This window comes from Chiloscyllium punctatum, chromosome 29, assembly GCF_047496795.1.
Source record: "Chiloscyllium punctatum isolate Juve2018m chromosome 29, sChiPun1.3, whole genome shotgun sequence".
In the NCBI taxonomy this organism is placed as follows: domain Eukaryota; kingdom Metazoa; phylum Chordata; class Chondrichthyes; order Orectolobiformes; family Hemiscylliidae; genus Chiloscyllium; species Chiloscyllium punctatum.
Genome location: NC_092767.1, coordinates 67679904 through 67698419, shown reverse-complemented (window position 1 = coordinate 67698419; position 18516 = coordinate 67679904). Strand labels below are relative to the sequence as shown.

General features: G+C 42.4%; 1 protein-coding gene across 1 annotated transcript; it reads left to right on the top strand.

Annotated features, from left to right (window-relative positions):
• The first annotated feature begins 3 nt into the window (after window positions 1–3).
• blvrb (biliverdin reductase B) lies at window positions 4–18163 on the top strand. Its single transcript, XM_072549302.1, has 5 exons — window positions 4–172; window positions 7112–7273; window positions 8948–9037; window positions 14143–14274; window positions 17865–18163. The coding sequence occupies exons 1-5, from the start codon at window positions 97–99 to the stop codon at window positions 18023–18025; spliced, it is 621 nt and encodes a 206-aa protein (XP_072405403.1). The 5' UTR covers window positions 4–96; the 3' UTR covers window positions 18026–18163.
• The last annotated feature ends 353 nt before the right edge of the window (window positions 18164–18516 follow it).

The window sequence follows — 18516 nt, the reverse complement described above, 5'->3', positions numbered from 1 at the left end:
GAAGCCATTGATACAATGACAGATCGTGGAGAGGAGAACATTGCCTTCAGTGTGAGGTCCTGAGCCAGAGAGGTGGCAGTGTCCAAGGGCATAACCATGGGGAAGAAGGTCGTCATTTTCGGCTCCACCGGGATGACGGGACTCGCTACCCTTCCTCAGGCCGTCAGTGCCGGTAAGAAACAACAAATCCTCCCGGGAAACTGCTCAGACACTAACCAGTGAGACCGGGGAAACTGACCCAATACGGAGCAGTGAGCGAGTCAGAGGCGTTGGGTGTAGCTGGTGGTTGAGGTTTAGTTCATCAAAATTGCCCAGACATATCGCGTCTCCACTAACTTCGCTGGGCATGCCTCTTCTCCCCATTTAAGATCTGAAAATGTTCATATAAGAGACAGTCCCAATCTTGCTGCGTCAAAACCCCAGCATTTTTTTATATAGTTCGACCTTGCAATCTCCAAACATTCGATTAAAGTTTACAACAAAGAGACAGGGAGTGCTGCATTTATATAACCAAGTGCTTGCACAGTTAGCCAAGGAAGGAATCAAGTGGTCACTTTTTATGTTGAGAAAAGGCAACTTGCTAATTTGCTGGTCAGCTAATTTGCACACAACAAGATCCCACAAACAGCATCAAGTGAATAGGCAGGCTTTTTGTTGCTATGGATTTGGGTGAGGGGTAATTATGGGATGGCACAGGACAGGGAGGACATCCCTTTTCCTCCTTGAGGACCACCATGACCTGAGAGGGCAGTTGTGGTGTCAGGCGAACTTTCCGACTGAAGATTAGCACCCTCTGACAGCGCAGAGTTCCCTGGGTGCTGCCCCTCCAACAGTGCAGAGTTCCCAGGGCAGTCCAAGATATAGGAGATGGCTACAAGGGCACCACCATAGTGAGGTCCTGGGCTCAGTTTTATGATGCTGGTTCAGGTGTGTGCTGAAGAACTCTGCACACAGTAGTGGGCCAGTATAATTCCCCAGGTGGTCCACCAAGCATCAGAGAGAGAGAGAGGTGCTAGCAACCAGCTATGAGGAGAGACTACACAGACTAGGGATACCTTCCCTGAAATTTAAAAAGTTATGGGCGAGTTGGTGAAAATTGCTGACGTTAAGGTTAGCAGATAGACAGAAACAATTTCAACTGGTCTGGGAGCCTAGGAGAGCGGCTTAGAGTTAAAAATTAGATACAGGCCTTTCAGAGTAAAACTAAGAAACTGTTATAATTCCAGTTGATGGTATTACTGGACAAGTCAGATCCCTGACTGATATCTGGCTTGACAGATAAAGTTGCTTTTCTCGTCATTATTTAATGAGGTGATCTTTCAATGAAAAATTGGCGTGCAAAGCTGCAGATTTCATTTTCACATAAAACGTAAGTTTATTTTATCTTTTCCTTTTGCATAATAGAGTAAACCAAACTGTCTGCATATAACACAATTTGAAAGATTTTGAAACACACAGCAAAAGTACAATGCCATCTATCCCAACATCAACACATTACTCAAAGACCAGATAGTTCACTTCTCTTTCACATCTGTAGGTTTAACTTATCTATTTCCTTTAATCCCTTGTCTGCAAAGTTTGGTAGCCTTGTCCTTGATTAGTCACACAACTGTGCTTACCATTTCTCAATTTCAAAGAACCCTTTCAAACGTTTCTGGTCTGGAATTTTAGAATTAAGGTCCTCACACTAAGGTAACCTATTGCCAAATAATTCAAAACCATTTCCTTTCTTCAGGAGAAATTGTTTATACATCTGACCTCCAATAGGACCTTTGTGAACTGAGAAAGAAAGGCTTTCCAAGCTACTGGTTTATTTCTAAGTAAAAACAAACCTTGGTCTTTATAAACAGAAAGCAAGTTAATGCTTCTCCACATCTACTCAGTCAACTGGTAAACCTTTCCAAATGCACACAAATTCCAGTTATCACCCTAGGGACTTCCATGCTGACTTTAAAAGAAAAAGGCTTCAGAAATATTGTCAAGTTAAGCATTAAACCTCTTCACAGACACATTCCAGTAGATTAAAATCCAAACTAGAATAAATGACTTAAAATATATATTAATCATATACCTTGTATCACAGATCACTTCTACGTGCAAAAGGGCGGAAGAACTTTGAAACACTCATTTTGTAAATGACAGTTGATGCTAAATCAACTTTTAGTTTCAAAACTGAGATTGAGATATTCTTGTTAACCAAAGAGCTTAAGGAGTAATGGGACAAATCTCATGGAATGATGGAACAAGCTTGAGGGGCTGAATGGACTCCTCCATTCCTATCTTCCAAAACTACTTGATAGGCTGCAAAACACTTTTTCATATATTCTGTGGACATGAACGGCACTATATAAATGAAAGTTCATTCTTTTGAGGAAATGAAAACATTTATTACATTGTGCGAATCTTCCACTTAATTGTTAGTTTCCTTCTAGTCAAGTTTTGCTGAGTTACACTCAGATATTGGGAAGGGTTGCTGCTGACTCGCCCTCACAAGTGTTGTCAGTGGTTGGTTGATTCCTGACCAAACATCACAGCACTTGGTTACTAAAACCAGCCTGTAATCGGCAGATAAATGTTGTCGCTACTGGTCATGTTTTTTATCCATCAACTGATGAGAGGGAGAGAGGTTTATCAATCGGTTACAAATGGAGATGTTTGTTAATGATTAGTGTTTCTGTTCCAGTTGCAATTCTTCAGTCAGTAAAGCAGCCTGTGTCCAAAAATACCAAAATCTGGGCAACATTCTGGCTTGAGCTGATGAGTGGTAAATTTAATTCAACGACCAATACCAATCCAAACTAGAGACCCAGACAGACATCACGGGTCCTAAAAAGAGACAGGGCAAGATAGCAGACAATGACACATCTCCCAGATTGTCTCAACGCCTTCTATGCTCACTTTGAGCAGAATTTTGGCGGAGAGGTAACACCTATTCCAACAAGTCCTGATGAACCTACCCCAACAGTCACTGCATCAGAAGTCAGATCAGTTTTCCTTCGTGTGAATCCAAGGAAAGCGATGGGATCAGACGGAGTACCAGGTTGTGCACTCAGAGCACGTGTAGATCAACTGGCAGAGGTCTTCTCGGACATCTTCACCTCTCCCTGCAGCAGCCCACTGTCCCTGCCTGTTTCAATAGGGCCAACATCATTCCTGTGCCTAACAAGACTCATGCAGCATGTCTCAATGATGACCGCCCAGTGGCCCTAACTTTGGTGGTCATGAAGTGCTTTGAAAGGCTGGTCATGGTATTAATCAACTCCAGCCTCCCCATTGGTAGCACAGTGGTTAGCACTGCTGCCTCACAGCACCAGAGACCCGGGTTCAATTCCCACCTCAGGCAACTGTCTGTGTTAAGTTTGCACATTCTTCCCCATGTCTGCATGGGTTCCCTCCGGGTGCTCCAGTTTCCTCCCACAGTCCAAAAATGTGCAGGTTAGGTGAATTGGCCATGCTAAGTTGCCTGTAGTGTTAGGTGAAGAGGTAAATGTAGGGGAATGGGTCTGGGTGGGTTGCGCTTCGGCGGGTCGGTGTGGACTTGTTGGGCCGAAGGGCCTGTTTCCACACTGTAAGTAATCTAATCTAATCACTACTCTTGATCCACTCCAAATTGCCTATCGGACCAATAGATCCACGTAGGATGCCCCATATCACTTGTTCTTCACTCCTCCCTAGAACGTCTTGACATCAAGAACAGCTATGTAAAAATCCTACTCATTGCCTACAGTTCAGCCTTCAACACTATTATCCCCTCGAGACTGATCACTAAACTTAGTGATCTCGGACAAAGCCACATTCTCTGCAACTGGATCCTCAGTTTCCTGACCCAAAGGCCACAATCCGTGAAGACTGGGGACAGTATTTCATCCTCACTTACACTCAATACTGGAGCCCCCCAGGGGTGCGTACTCAGCCCCCTACTGTACTCACTGTATACCCATGACTGCATCGCCAAATACCAGACTAACGCCATTTACATTGCCATTGACGACACTACCATAGTCGGTTGAATGTCAGATGGTGATGAAACAGACAACAGACAGGTGGTGGATGACCTGGAAGAATGGTGCACTGAGAACAACCTAGCTCTCAATGCCAGAAATACCAAGGAACTCATTATTGACTTTCAGTGGGTTGTTATTCATGCCTCCCTACACATTAACAGCACAGAGGTGGAAAGATACATGGGAACACCACTCCCTGTATGTGCCACTCTAAGCCACTCATCATCCTGACCTGGAAGTATATCATCATTTCTTCACTGTCGCTGGGTCACACAGCACAGGGTGGAACGAATGGTGTGTGTCAAGCTCCTGGGAGTGGTCATCCACAACAAGCTTTCTTGGACTCTTCATATAGACGCACTGGTTACAAAGGCCCAACAATGTCTCTTCTTCTTCAGGCAGCTGAGGAAATTTGGCATGACGGCAAATACCCTTGCCAACTTTTATAGGTGCACCATCGAGAGCATTCTGTCTGGATGTATCACTACCTGGTATGGCAACTGTACCATTCAAGATCGGAGATGGTTACAGAGAGTGGTGAACTTGGCCCAGGCAATCACAAAGGCCAACCTACCATCTGTAGAATCCATCTACCAGGCCCGCTGTCAAGGAAAGGCTGCCAACATTCTCAAAGATCCATCCCACCCTGGCAATGTTTTTCTACAACCTCTACTTTCAAGGAAAAAGTACAAAAGCCTGAACACACACACCAGCCAGTTTTGAAACAATTTCTACCCTACTGTTGTTTAGAATACTGAATGGATTCACAAACCCTTTGCATTTCCCTGTAACTGTGATTTTGTTTTACCGCTGTTTACCTATTATTTACTTATTTATGCTACTTAACTCTGTGATCTGCCTGTGTTGCTTGCAAGACAAAGCTTTTCACTGTGCCTTGGTACACGTGACAATAAATTCAATTAAAGCTATTATAAGTGTTACACAATGATGAAATCCAGCAAGAGAGAGCTTGACCACTTCCCTCAACATTCAGCGGCGGTAGTGTTACAGTTCACTCGGAATTTTGGGTGCTGAGATAAAATGCACTTTTGCATTTATGTTTAGTCTGGAACAATGACCAGAGCTGTAGAGTAATATTCTTTCTATCCAGGAATCACCATTGCTAAATACCCCACAATCAGCAAACTGGGGTTGGCATTGACCAGAAACTTAACTGGACTTGACCAGCCATATGAATACTGTGACTATGACAGCAGATGAGGGGCTGGGAATTGTGAGATGAGTAATTCACAACTTGATTCCCCAAAGCCTGTCCACCACCTGCAAGCTGCACCGCAAACAACTCAACAAAGCTTGAGAGTCGGCACCTTCCACACTTGCAACTAATGTTCCCTTTAAGCTACGTGGCTGTGTGAGTGACAACGATCAATGTTGGCTGATTATGACACTGACCTCTGGTTCTGGAAGTCGATGCCACAAATGATTCTTGGAGGCCCGCACAGTTGAGAAGAAAATCAGAAATGTTGCCTGCAACTCCTGCCACTTAGAGAAGCAATATCAGCAGATATGGCATATCTGAAAGTTCCCTTCCAAACCATCCACTACTGACTTGGAACTATATTGTCGATCCACCAGGGTCACTAGGTCAAAATCCTGGAGCTATTTCCCTAATAGCACTACGGGTGTACCTACACCAACAGCATCTTAAGGGCAGTTAGGGATCAGCAATAAATACGAGCCCAGTCAACAACAATCACATCCCATGAATGAATATAAAAATAAGCTAACTGGATCACAGGTCTGTCATAGAGTCACAGAGATGTACAGCACAGAAACAAACTCTTCAGCCCAACTCCATGCTGACCAGATATCCTGAATTAATCTAGTCCCACTTGCCAGCATTTTGCCCATATCCCTCAAAACTTTTCCTATTATATACCCATCCAGATGTCTTTTAAATATTGTAATTGTACCAGCCTCCACCATTTCCTCTGGCAGCTCATTCCATACAGCACCACTGTCTATAAAAAGCTTGCCCTTTTAAATCTTTACTCCCTCACCTTAAACCTATACCCCCTAGTTTTGGACTCCCCAACCTGAGGGAAAAGACTGTCTATTTACCCAACCCCAACCCCCCATGATTTTATAAACATCTATAAGGTCAGCCCTCAGCCTTTGATGCTCCAGAGAAAATAGCCTCAGTCTCTCCCTCTAGCTCAAACTGTCCAACCCTGGCAACATCTTCATAAATCTTTTCTGAATCCTTTCAAGTATTACAACATAGATTGGGTTGGGATATCTGGTCAGCAAGGACAGGTTGGACCGAAGGGTCCGTTTCTATGCTGTATATCTCTATGACTCTATCTTTGTTATAGCAGGGAGATCAGAATTGAATGCAGTATTCCAAAAGTGGCCCAACTAATGTCCCATACAGCCACAACTGTCTCAGAGGAATTACTCCTACATCTACCATCAAATGAGTCAAATCACTTCTTATATTTAAGAAAGTCAGTTGTTGGAGGATAGAACTGCAGCCAATCTTTACTCAGTACAATGTTTATTTACAGAACATAACATTAAAGTAAAGATCTCTTACTTCAACCACGCCTTCATTTGACGGAGTGTCTCCTTATATCTGCTCAGGTGAAACCACTAATTGACCTCCATCTGAGTATAATTAAAGTCAATTAATATATAGTTAACAGCTGCTACATTCACAGAGATACTGTTAAATGGTTTGATGCTAATTGGCAATTTCTGTGTAAAGATTCTAATGTTTTGCAGCTTCAAAGGGTTGGAAGGAAGCCGAGAACTAGAATAAAACAACCTGGTTACCTATTGGCTAAAGGTCCTGGGTTCAAGTCCCACCTGCCTTAGAGGTGTGTCTGAACCAGTTGATTAAACATATTTAAAATTTGATGCACAGTTAGACATAATTGATAACATGAAGTCTACAGATTAAATTGTACAGTGACATAATTCCTTGGTATAATTTGCAATATCTGTTAGTAAATGTCAAGTGGGGAAACCTGCTGAATTTGAGAACAAAATCAAATCTGGAGCAACTATTCTGGGTGGATTATCCTTGGCCAAAGTGGTTCCACATCGGTTTTTTGCCCATTACACACGCGCCCTGTTTCTTGTAGGTTATGAAGTCACTGTTCTGGTCCGTGATCCAGCCAGACTTCCAGCTGAATGCAAAGGATTACACATCATAGTCGGTGATGTTCTGAACAAGGAAGATGTCCAGAAGGCAGTCAAAGGTCAGGACGGAGTCATCATTATTCTGGGAACCAGGAATGACCTGAGTAAGTCTCTCTGCAAGGCTATGAGCAGCTAAATTGAACTCCCTTCATATGACGTGGTTATGTTGAAATATCATAGATGAGTTTAAAAGACAGTAGATGAGCAAATGAAGGAAAAAGGAATAGGAAGGTATTCTGGTGAAGTGAGATGACCTAAAATAGGGGGAGGCTCATCTGGAGCATCGATACCAGCATAAAGCATTGGGGTCAATGAGCTGTTTCTGTGATGTCACTTCACTGTCAACCTAAATCATCTACATTTCTGACATGAAAATTGGTTTCTTGTATAGATCTATCATTCGTTCGTTCATTTATTAAAAATATTCAGTCAATATACAGCTTGCTCTGTTATGTATTCCTGTGTCAACACTTACGTTATAAATTTCCTATATAAACTTGTCATGCTGTAATTACAAACTTTAACCAATAGAGGGGCCAACATTGACAAGACCCCCTCCCATCAATGTTACTGATGATTGGGTTGCTCAGGTAGCTGCTGAGTTTTCGTTCCCTTGGATTCAATGAGGTACCCTTCTATTGCTCATTGAGTGCTAGGTGACTCACTAATGCCATCCAATAATGGTCTGACTTGGTAAAGGCTTTAGGCCTCCTACTGGAAGGGTATAGAGCGATGAGGTTGCTGATATCATCACCCAGTCTGGGTGTACATATTTGTATCAACATTTTTGAAAGGAAAAGTCATGTTACCCTTTCATTGCTGTGGAGAAAAAACTTTTTTCTCTTATATTGTGGTGTTGAGGCATGTATGTCATCGTTCACATGTCCTTTTTGTTCCTTCACCTGATATTTTTGTTGATATTTTTTGGATGCTTTATGACATGACTTAGAGGGTTGTATATGATTTGGTGTGGTGAGGTGGACAGACCACTCATGTACACCCCAGCCTTACAAGGCTTCCCCTTTATCCACTGGCTGTCAGCTACAAGACATTGAGCCATAGACTTCCCTTCCTAGTACTCCCACGCTCCACCATATAATGAGGCCTTCAGCCTAGTGATTGATACAAGCACATGTGCAGAATAGTCTTTCTGTACTGCAATTAGAGCCTGGTATATTTCAAATGATTATAGAATCAAACGATCCCTACAGTGTGGAAAGAGGCCTTTCAGCCCATTAAATCCACACCGACCTTCTGAAGAGCATCAATCCAGCACTCCTATCCTTGTAACCCTGTGTATCCCATGGCTAATCCAACTGGCCAAAACACAATGGGCAATTTAGCATGGCCAGTCCACCCAACCTGCAAATCTTTGGACTGTGGGAGGAAACTGGAGCACCCAGAAGAAACCCACACAGGCACTTACCCAAGGCTGGAATTGAACCTGGGTCCCTGCGCTGTGAGGCAATGGTGAGCCACCGTACCGCCCAGTGTGTTTGTTGTGGTTAGAACTTAATAATCAATAAACAGATTTCTAAAGAACCCTAAGTCTAAAGACATTTCCTGACTTTGCCTTCTTGTTGACCAGTCTGAAATGAACCCAAACTCTTAGATGTGGTAATTAAATCACATGACAAAAGACTTGTTACAATCCTTGTAGATGTGACTCTTTCAGCACTAAACCTCGGAGTGTAAAGCCTATAATTGAGCGGTGGACTTGGAGCAACACTGTCATACTCATTACTCTGTATTGCCTTTGTATATTTCTGCCTCTACAGGCCCCACCACAATGATGTCTGAGGGAACCAAGAACATTGTTGAAGCGATGAAGGCCCACAATGTGAGGAAGGTGGTAGCCTGCATGTCAAGTGAGTTTCAGGCTGATAGCCCAAAGAAACAAAAGACTTACATTTATATCGCAACTTTTATAACTTTGAGACAGAAGCATTTTGTTACTGAAGAGGGAGGAGAAATAAATTGAATCTCCCAAATCATTTCACTGACTTCCACATTTAGTGCTGTGGAAGATGCAAGACTGTGTTATTTAACTTCCGCGCTGAAGTATTTCCAACGAACCGACAAACCTCTAATTGAGATGTGAGAATGCTATAAACTAAGCCATAGATGACCCTTTATTCTCATGTTATTTCATCTTCTAAGTGGTAAACACTTTGCCATTCAATGGTGTTAGAGACAAAAAGTACTGCAGGTACTGGAATCCAAAGTAGACAGGCAGGAGGCTGGAAGAACACAGCAAGCCAGGCAGCATCAGGAGGTGGAGAAGTCAACAGTTCAGATGTAACCCTTCTTCAGGATTGGGGGTGGGAGTAAGGGGAGCTGCAGATAAGAGAGGGGGGGGAGGGGGCAGGGTGGTAAGGTAAGCATAGGTAATCACAGGTACAGGGTACAGCCTGGTTGGTAGCTGAGAGCAATGAATCCGGTTGGCAGCTGGAAGGACAGGTTGATCAGAGGGATGGAAGCGAGGGAGAGGGGCTGGTAAGGGAGTCAGGGATGGGAAGGGAGGTTTTTTGAAATTGGAGAACTCAGCGTTAAGTCCTGCGAGCTGTAGGCTGCCTAGGCGGAAGATGAGGTGTTCCTCCAATTTGTGGTCTGATTCACTGTGGCAATGGAGGAAGCTGAGGATAGTTATGTTGGAAAGGGAGTGGGAAGGGGAATTAAAATGGGTGGTGACTGGGAGGTCAAGTCGGCCCCATAATTTTGAATATCTAAATTGGGAGTTTTTACTGCCCTGCTGAACCCATATCTAACAGTCTTCACAACTGTATTAAGAGTCATTTAACATGAAATCAAATGAATAACCAAGGTATTGACGAGAAAGCAGAGGTAGTCAGAAAACTCTGCATCTTAGTAAAATATTCAGAGCCCAACTGAGCAAGAAATTGCTGATTGCAACCTAAACACGTCAACATTTTGCAAGCAATTGTACTCCATTTCAATATAATAATGGAATGAGAGAGGCAAACCATCTCTTAAACTATGAAGTTAGATTTGAAAGAGGGTCATAATTTTTAATCTACGGTATACAAGAGATCTTGTGGAACCACCGTATTTATATGACTGGCCCAGTTCGGTTTCTGGTCAGTGATAATTCACTGATTAGTTGGGAACTCAGCATGATAATGCCATTGAATGTTAAGTGGTGCTAGTTGAATTCTGTGTTATTAGAGATGATCATTTCCTGGCACTTACCAGCACATGCCTGATTGTTACCCAGGTCTTGCTATATTTGGACATGTACTGCTTCGGTATCTGAGGAGTCTTGATTGGTGCTTGGGGACTAAAGTCGACTGGAAACAGAATTATGGTGCGACGGTTGATGAGCAGTGGAGGACCTTCAAAGAAATGTTTCAAAGTGCTCGGCAAAAGTATACTTCAGTGAGAAAGAAGGACTGTAAGCGGAGGGGGTAATCTGCCATGGGTGTCTCAGGAAATAAGGCAGGCTATCAAAGTGAAAGAGAAGGCATACAAAGAGGCCAAAAACAGCAGGAATCCAGAAGGTTGGAAAAACTTTAAAGGTCAACAGCCACAAGAAGAGCTATAAAGTAAGATAGAGTATGAGAAAAAACTAGCACAGAATATAAAGACAGATAGCAAAAGTTTCTATAAATATATGAAATGAAGACCAGTAGCGAAAGTAAATGTTGGTCCTTTAAGGGATGAGAAGGGGCAGTTAGTTATAGGATGTGATGAAATGGCTGAAGCATTGAACAGGTACTTTTGCATTGGTCTTCACAGCAGAGGATACTAATAACATGCCAGTAAGTGGCAAGGGGACAAAGGTAGGTGAGGACCTAGAAACAATTGTTATTACGGAAGAGTTAGTGTTGCTAAGCTAATGGAGCTAAGAATAGATGTCTCTTTGCCCTGATGAAATGTATCCCAGGGTACTAAAAGAGATGGCGGGAGAAATAGCAGGTGGACTGGTGGTAATTTTCTGGAATTCGCTGGACACTGGAGCAAACCCAGCAGATTGGGAAATAGCAAAGGTGACACCACTGTTTAAAAAGGGAAGTAGACAAAAGATGGGGAATTATAGACCAGTGAGCTTAACCTCTGTAGTGGGGAAGATGCTTGAATCTATTATCAAGGAAGCAATGGCAAGGCAGCTTGCAACAAATTGTTCACTGTACAGGCGCAGCATTGGCTCATGAAGGGCAGGTCATACTTCACAAATCTTTTGGAATTCTATGAAAACATTTCAAGCAAGGTAGACAATGGGGACCCAGTGGATGTGGTGTACCTAGATTTCCAAAAGGCCTTTGACAAGGTGCCGCACATGAGGCTGCAGCATCAGATAAGGATGCATGGTGCTAGGGGTAGATTATTAGCATGGATAGAGGATTGGTTGACTGACAGGAAGCAAAGAGTGGGGATAAATGAGTGCTTTTTGTGCTGGCAATGAGCAACGAGTGGTATGCCTCCGGGATCGGTGTTGGGACCACGATTATTTACAATTTATAGAGATGATTTGGATTTGGGGACCATGTGTAATGTGTCAAAATTTGCTGATGACACAAAGATGAGTGGTAGAGTAAAGTGCGCAGAGGACTGTGAAACTTTGCAGAGGAACATAGATACATTGAGTGAGTGGGCAATGGTCTGGCAGACAGAATACAATGTTAGTAAATGTGAAGTCATACATTTTGGTAGGAGTAACAGCAAAATAGATTATTACTTGAATGGTAAAAAGTTGCAGCATGCTGATTTGCAGAGGGAGCTGGGTGTCCTTGTGCATGAATCACAGAGGGCTGGTCTGCAGGTATAACAAGTAATTAGGAAGGCAAATGGAGTTTTGTCCTTCATTGCTAAAGGGGTTGAGATTAAAAGCAGAGTGGTAATGTTACAGTTGTACAAGGTGCTGTTGAGGCCACACTTGGAATACTGTATGCAGATTTGGTCTCCCTACTTAAGGATGTACTGGCACTGAAGGGGTGCAGAGGAGGTTCACTAGGTTGATTCCAGAGTTGAGGGGTTTGGCTTATGAGGAAAGGCAGAGTAGGTTGGGACTTTATTCATTGGAATTTAGGAAAATGAGGGGGAATCTTATAGAAACATATAAAATTATGAAGGGAACCTATAAACTAGAAATAGATAGGATGTCTCCACTGTTATGAAACCAGGACAAGAGAGCATGGCATCAAGATTAGACAAAGCAGGTTTAGAACTGAACTGAGAAGGAACTTCCTCACCCAGAGGGTTGTTAATCAATGGAATTCCTTGCCCAGGGAAATAGTTGAGGCTACTTCAGTAAACGCTTTTAAAGCTAAGGTAGATACTTTTTTGAAAAATACAGGAATTAAGGGATATGAGGAAAATGCAGGTAAGTGGGACTGAGTCCACGAAAAGATCAGCCAAGATCTTATTGAGTGGCAGAGCAGGCTCAAGGGGCCGGGATGGCCTACTCCTGCTCCTAGTTCTTATGTTCTAATTAATGAAACAGCTGAAGATGTTTGGGCATCGGGAAATACTCTGCAGAATTGTTGCTGAGATAACTGACTTCCAATAACAATAATCATTTTCCTTTGTGCTCAGTTTGACTTCAACCAGCAAAGAATCTTCTCCCGATTCCCATTGACTCCTTGCATGGGATTCCTTGATGCCACATTCAGTCAAATGTTGCCTTAATGTCAAGGGTAGTCAATCTCACCTTCTCTTTTGTCCATTTTTGTACCAATGCTGTAGTGAGTTCAGGAGCTGAGTGGCCCTGTAAAATCCAAACTGAGTATCAATGAGCAAGTTATAGGAAAGTAAACACTGGTTTAAAAGCATTGTTGATGACACCTTCCATCACTTTGATGTCTGAGAGGAGACTGGAAGGGCAGCAGTTGACTGGGTTGGAATTGTCCTGCCTTTATTGAGTAGGACATACCTGGATAATTTTCCACATTACTAGGTCAATGTCAATGTTGTAACTGAACTGGAACGGTTTGGCTTGGTGCATAGATTGTGCTGTTGAACTATCTTAAGTACTATTTCCAGAATATTGTCAGATCCAAAGACTTCATAGTATTCAGTTCCTCAATATTGTTATGGACCAGACCAAAACCCCTCAAAATGTATTAAGAAAGACAGTTTAGACCCTAACTTTTGATTATTTTAAATGTAAGTGTAAAGTGTTGCATTCCAGATGCGATTTGATTGGTTAAACAATCAGATTTGAAGCAAAACACATTTTATTCATGCTCTATATTTAAAATACAATAAAAGAAAAAAAATAAAGAAAATAATTGGCTCAGCTGTAACTATTGAAATACTTAACAAAATAATAGAGAAAGTAACTATTGCTAATTAACTATTCCAATATAGTAACATCCCACAAACCCTTGACAAAGGCAAATTCAGAAAAACAGATTGTCTTACGTGCAATTCCAGCAACAGGAAGAGAACCCCCAACTTTTAGCTGTAACCAAGAAAGGAAAAACAGCTTCCACATTTAGTTTCAAAACCCCAGCAGCGACTGCTAATGAAAAACTAAAAATCCTGTTTCTGTAGGAATTGGCCCCACCCATTCAGACTGCTTCTATTGTTCCAACTTTTTAAAAACATCCAAAGCCTCTCAAGCTGTTATTTTATGAGCTTTCAATAGACAGCTTGATAGCTCTTCCTTAAAACCTCTCTCCAAATAAAACCAGGGCAATACACACTTCTTAAAGCCATAGTATCATTACAATATCCTATTAACTCCTTTGCATGGGGTTCATGTGGAGTGAACTGAATTGACATCTGTGATGCTAGGGTCTTCAGGAAGGTGCCAAGATGGATTGTCTATGACTCTATGGATTGTCCATTTGGTACCTCGGGCTGATGATAGTGGCAAACCCTTCAGCCTTGCCTTTTGTACTAATGTGCTAGGCTCCCCTGTCGGTGAGGATGGGAATATTTGTGGAGATGTCCCTTCCAGTAAGGGTGGTGAGAGATGAAGGCAGTTGATGTGTTCTTTCTATTTCTACAGCATTCCTTTTATGGGATAAAGCCAAGATCCCACCACGATTGCTGGATGTCACAAAGGATCACGAGAGGATGTATGAAGTATTGAAGAATTCTGGGCTGGACTATGTGGCTGTATTTCCACCTCACATTGACAGTGAGATCATCTTTACTGTGTTTGACTAAAATTACTGCAGGACAAGGGGCAGAGACATCTAATCTAAATGGAAGCATGAAGTGGAGGCTGGGTGGATTAGCTGTGGGAAATGCAGGCTTACAGGAATAGGGTAGGTCTGGGAGAAATGTTCTTCGGAGGGTCATTGTGGACTTGATGGGCTGAATGGCCTGCTTCCATGCTACAGGGATTCTACGATTATGTTGAAGATAGTTTGACAATGCAAATACAGAAAAAATATTCTTACTGGTAAGTGGATTCAAAATCATTGGCAAAATATCTATAGGGAAGATGGTGAGAAAGATTTTTACTCACAATTATTAGAATGAGAGTTCCTCACTTGAAAGATAATTTGAAAGACTGCATTGATGCTAATGAAACTGCATGATTGGCACATGCTCTCCATGCTGTTACAATGTCTGTCCCATCACTGCAGGCTGCCAGAAACTTTGCAATAATGACCCATGTAATAGAACATCACAACTAATTACTCTCAGAAACAGCATTGCTAAAGATAATGAGGTATTGACACTCACATTTACACTCTTTTAAAAACTATAGCTCACTTCATGCAATAACACTGTTTTAACTACAAACAGATTTATCATCACATTCTCAGCTCTCCAAATACTACCCTGTTCAATAAAATATTCCACGGGAAGTAGTCATAGGGATGTACAGCATAGAAACAGAATCTTCAGTGCAACTCATCCATGCTGACCAGATATCCTAAATTAATCTAGTCCCATTTGCCATCACTTGGCCCATATCCCTTTAAACCCTTCCTATTCACATACCCATCCAGGTGCCTTTTAAACATTGTAATTGTACCAGCCTCCACCACTCCCTCTGGCAGGAAAAAAGTGAGGACTGTGGATGTTGGAGATCAGAGTCGAAAAGTGTGGCGCTGGAAAAGCACAGCAGGTTAGGCAGCAACTGAGGAGCAGGAGAATCGACATTTCAGGCATAAGCCCTTCGTCAGGAATGCTGATGAAGGGCTTATGCCCGAAATGTTGATTCTCCTGCTCCTCGGATGCTGCCTAACCTGCTGTGCTTTTCCAGCGCCACCTTACAACTATTTCCTCTGGCAGCTCATTCCATACACACACCATCCTCTTGTGAAAAAGTTGCCCCTTGGGTCCCTTTTAAATCTTTTGCCTCTCAACTTAAACATATGTCCTCTAGTTTTCAACTCCCTTAGTCTGGGAAAAACACACTGGCTATTTACTCTATCTCTGCCCCTCATGACTTTATAAACCTCTCTATAAGGTCAGTCTCTCCCTATCCCAGCTCTAACCCTCCAATCCCGGCAACATCCTTGTGAACCTTTTCTGAACCCTTTCAAGTTTAACAATATCTTCCCGATAGCAGAGAAACCAGAATTAAATGCAGTATTCCAAAAGTGGCCTAACCAATGCCCTGTACAGCTGCAACGTAACAACCCAACACCTATACTCAATGCACTGACCAATGAAAGCATATGCCTTCTACACCACCCTGTGTATCTGGGACTCCACTTTCGAGGAACTATGCACATGTATCCATAGCTCCTGTTATTCAGCAACACTCCCCAGAGCCCTCCCATACAAGGTTGTATTCTGCAAGATGTAGCATAATCTAAGTTCAACCACCAGATGGCACCAGATCACTGCTCTGGTGGCAGTCAAACATACGTCAACCAATGTCACAATTCGTTTTCTGAGAATTCTTCAAAAGCTGGTTGAAATTTTAGATTAGATTAGATTACATACAGTGTGGAAACAGGCCCTTTGGCCCAACAAGTCCACATTGACCCGCCGAAGTGCAACCCACCCAGACCCATTCCCCTACATTTACCCCTTCCCCTAACACTACGGGCAATTTTTACTTATTATTTGAAAGCATTCTCCAGTTGGGATGAACTTTGCACACATTTGCAGATTTGTAAAGGAAGCATTTTGCACTTAAAGTCACTTTCTACATCCTCAGCATGTCCCAAAGTATTCCAAAATTACAATTCGGTCGCTTTCTACCCTGTGCAGTGGAAATTCTTCCTTTCTTGTATCATTCCTACCTTGATATTCTGGTGTCTGTCCTCTATTGCCAAAATTTCTGTTTGCATCCTATCCTGATAATTCTATTTTAATCAACTCTATGCTAATGTTCTTCTGTATTTTTCTATTTTTGTGCTATAAATACCATTGTAATGCTAACATCAGCAGTCACATGCTATTGTGAGTCTGAAAGAATGGAGTAACCTGTACTAGAGAGGTGTATATTAGAGATCAGTGTGTGTGTGTAAATAAGAGGGTTTTTTTTAATAGATAGGAGTCACTCTTGGTTAAGACAAAGACTTGGATGCAACACAGTATGAATAGAAACTATGCAATCTAAGGGAGCATTGCAGACTAGAATCCTGAATCCCAAACCTCATGATAAATTAAGGATTTCATTATGAAGCCAGATCAAACCTCTTTTACATCCAATATAGTATGATCTTGGTTCGAAGTTCTTTCCAGGGTAAGCTGTAATAAAGCTATGAAGCTACAAATCAGATTGTGATAATGTTTCTGTTTTCAAAACATACTCAATGACTTTTCTAATGACAGTTCCATGTGATATTTATGTTTCACAGCAACCCTTTCCAACCCTTTTTCATCAAACATACCGTTCTATTGCTTTTTCCACCATGTTGTTTAGCTTCCCCTTAAATGCATCTCCAAAATTCACTTAAACTGTTACCTGTGGCAGCAAATGTCTTGCCATTCTGCCCAAGGCTATGGGCTAAGGGTTGGAAACTGGGATTAGAATACTTAGATTAGATGACCTACAATGTGGAAACAGGCCCTTTGGTCCAACAAGTCCACACCGACCCCCCCCAAAGAGAAACCCACCCCCTATATTTACCCCTGACTAATCCACCTAACACTATGGGCCATTTAGTACGGCCAATTCACCTAACCTGCACATCTTTGGAAACTGGAACACCCAGAGGAAACCCACGCAGACATGGGGAGAATGTGCAAACTCCACACAGACTGTTGCCCGAGGCAGGAATTGAACCCAGGTCCCTGGCGCTGTGAGGCAGCAGTGCTAACCCACTGAGCCATAGGTAGTTATTTTTTTGACAGGCACCTGTCATTGGGCCAAAGGGTCTTTTTCTCTGTTACAGCTCTCCAAGACTCTCTTTAACTCTGGCTCTGGGTAAGTCAAGTTTTTCCAGTATTCACTACTAGATTGTCTCGTGTTTGTAGCAGTAATGTTCAATGCAGATTACTGCTGGAAAGAAATTCTATGGGTTGGAGCTAGGGTTGTGTGTTGGCTTAGAAATTCTTCCTCTTACTATCCAAAAGGTTTTGTTCGCACCCTATCCAGATATTTCAGTTGTAACTTCCCTATCCCAGTTCCTTTCTATCTTCCCTACCCTGATATTCCTATATGGTCTCCCTATCCCAGTATTCCTGTTTATCCCTATCCCCATATCCCTGTGAATTTCCTCCTTTTCATAGCATTCCTAGTTGAATTACTCTCCCAGTAATTTGTATCCTCCTAATCCCAAACTTCTGTTACAAATTGCTCTCTTTCCCTTTCAGATGACCAACCCTTAACTGAGGCTTACACTGTGTCAGTGAATGCAAGGGGAGGCCGGGTCATCTCCAAACATGACCTGGGACATTTCTTCCTCAAGTGCCTGACGACTTCAGAATACGATGGGAATTTTGTCTGTGTGTCTGGAAATTACACACATTCGTGAGATATTTTGCAATTGGCGGAGGCTTGCAATTGGTGGAGAGTGTGCAGTGCTTTTTTTTTAACATGAATATCTCTTTTTTTTTCTAAAAAATATATTATTATCAGAAGTCAGAACAATAAATGACATAAATCTACAAGACTCCTTGAAAGTTCCTGTGGCTGTGAATGTTTCGTGTTTTTAAAGAAAGTGAACTTCTTTTTCAAATCAATCTGTTCGGTGATATTGTTACACACCTCTGGATCACGTGGGACTTGAATGCAAACCTCCAGTTCCAAGGTGGAAACATTACCACTGTGCCACAAGAGGGCCCCTAAATGCTCAAGTGATGGTATGGTATGCTCCAATCCATTCCCTGGGTGTGTTTCTAAAGTTGACCAGATCGGTCCCAGGTTCCAACAAGATAGTGATTGATTGACATAAACCTGCTTCAACCATCGCAGGGGTTAGGGGTGTGTGTGTATTTGGGGGAGGGGGGTATATGGAGAATAAGC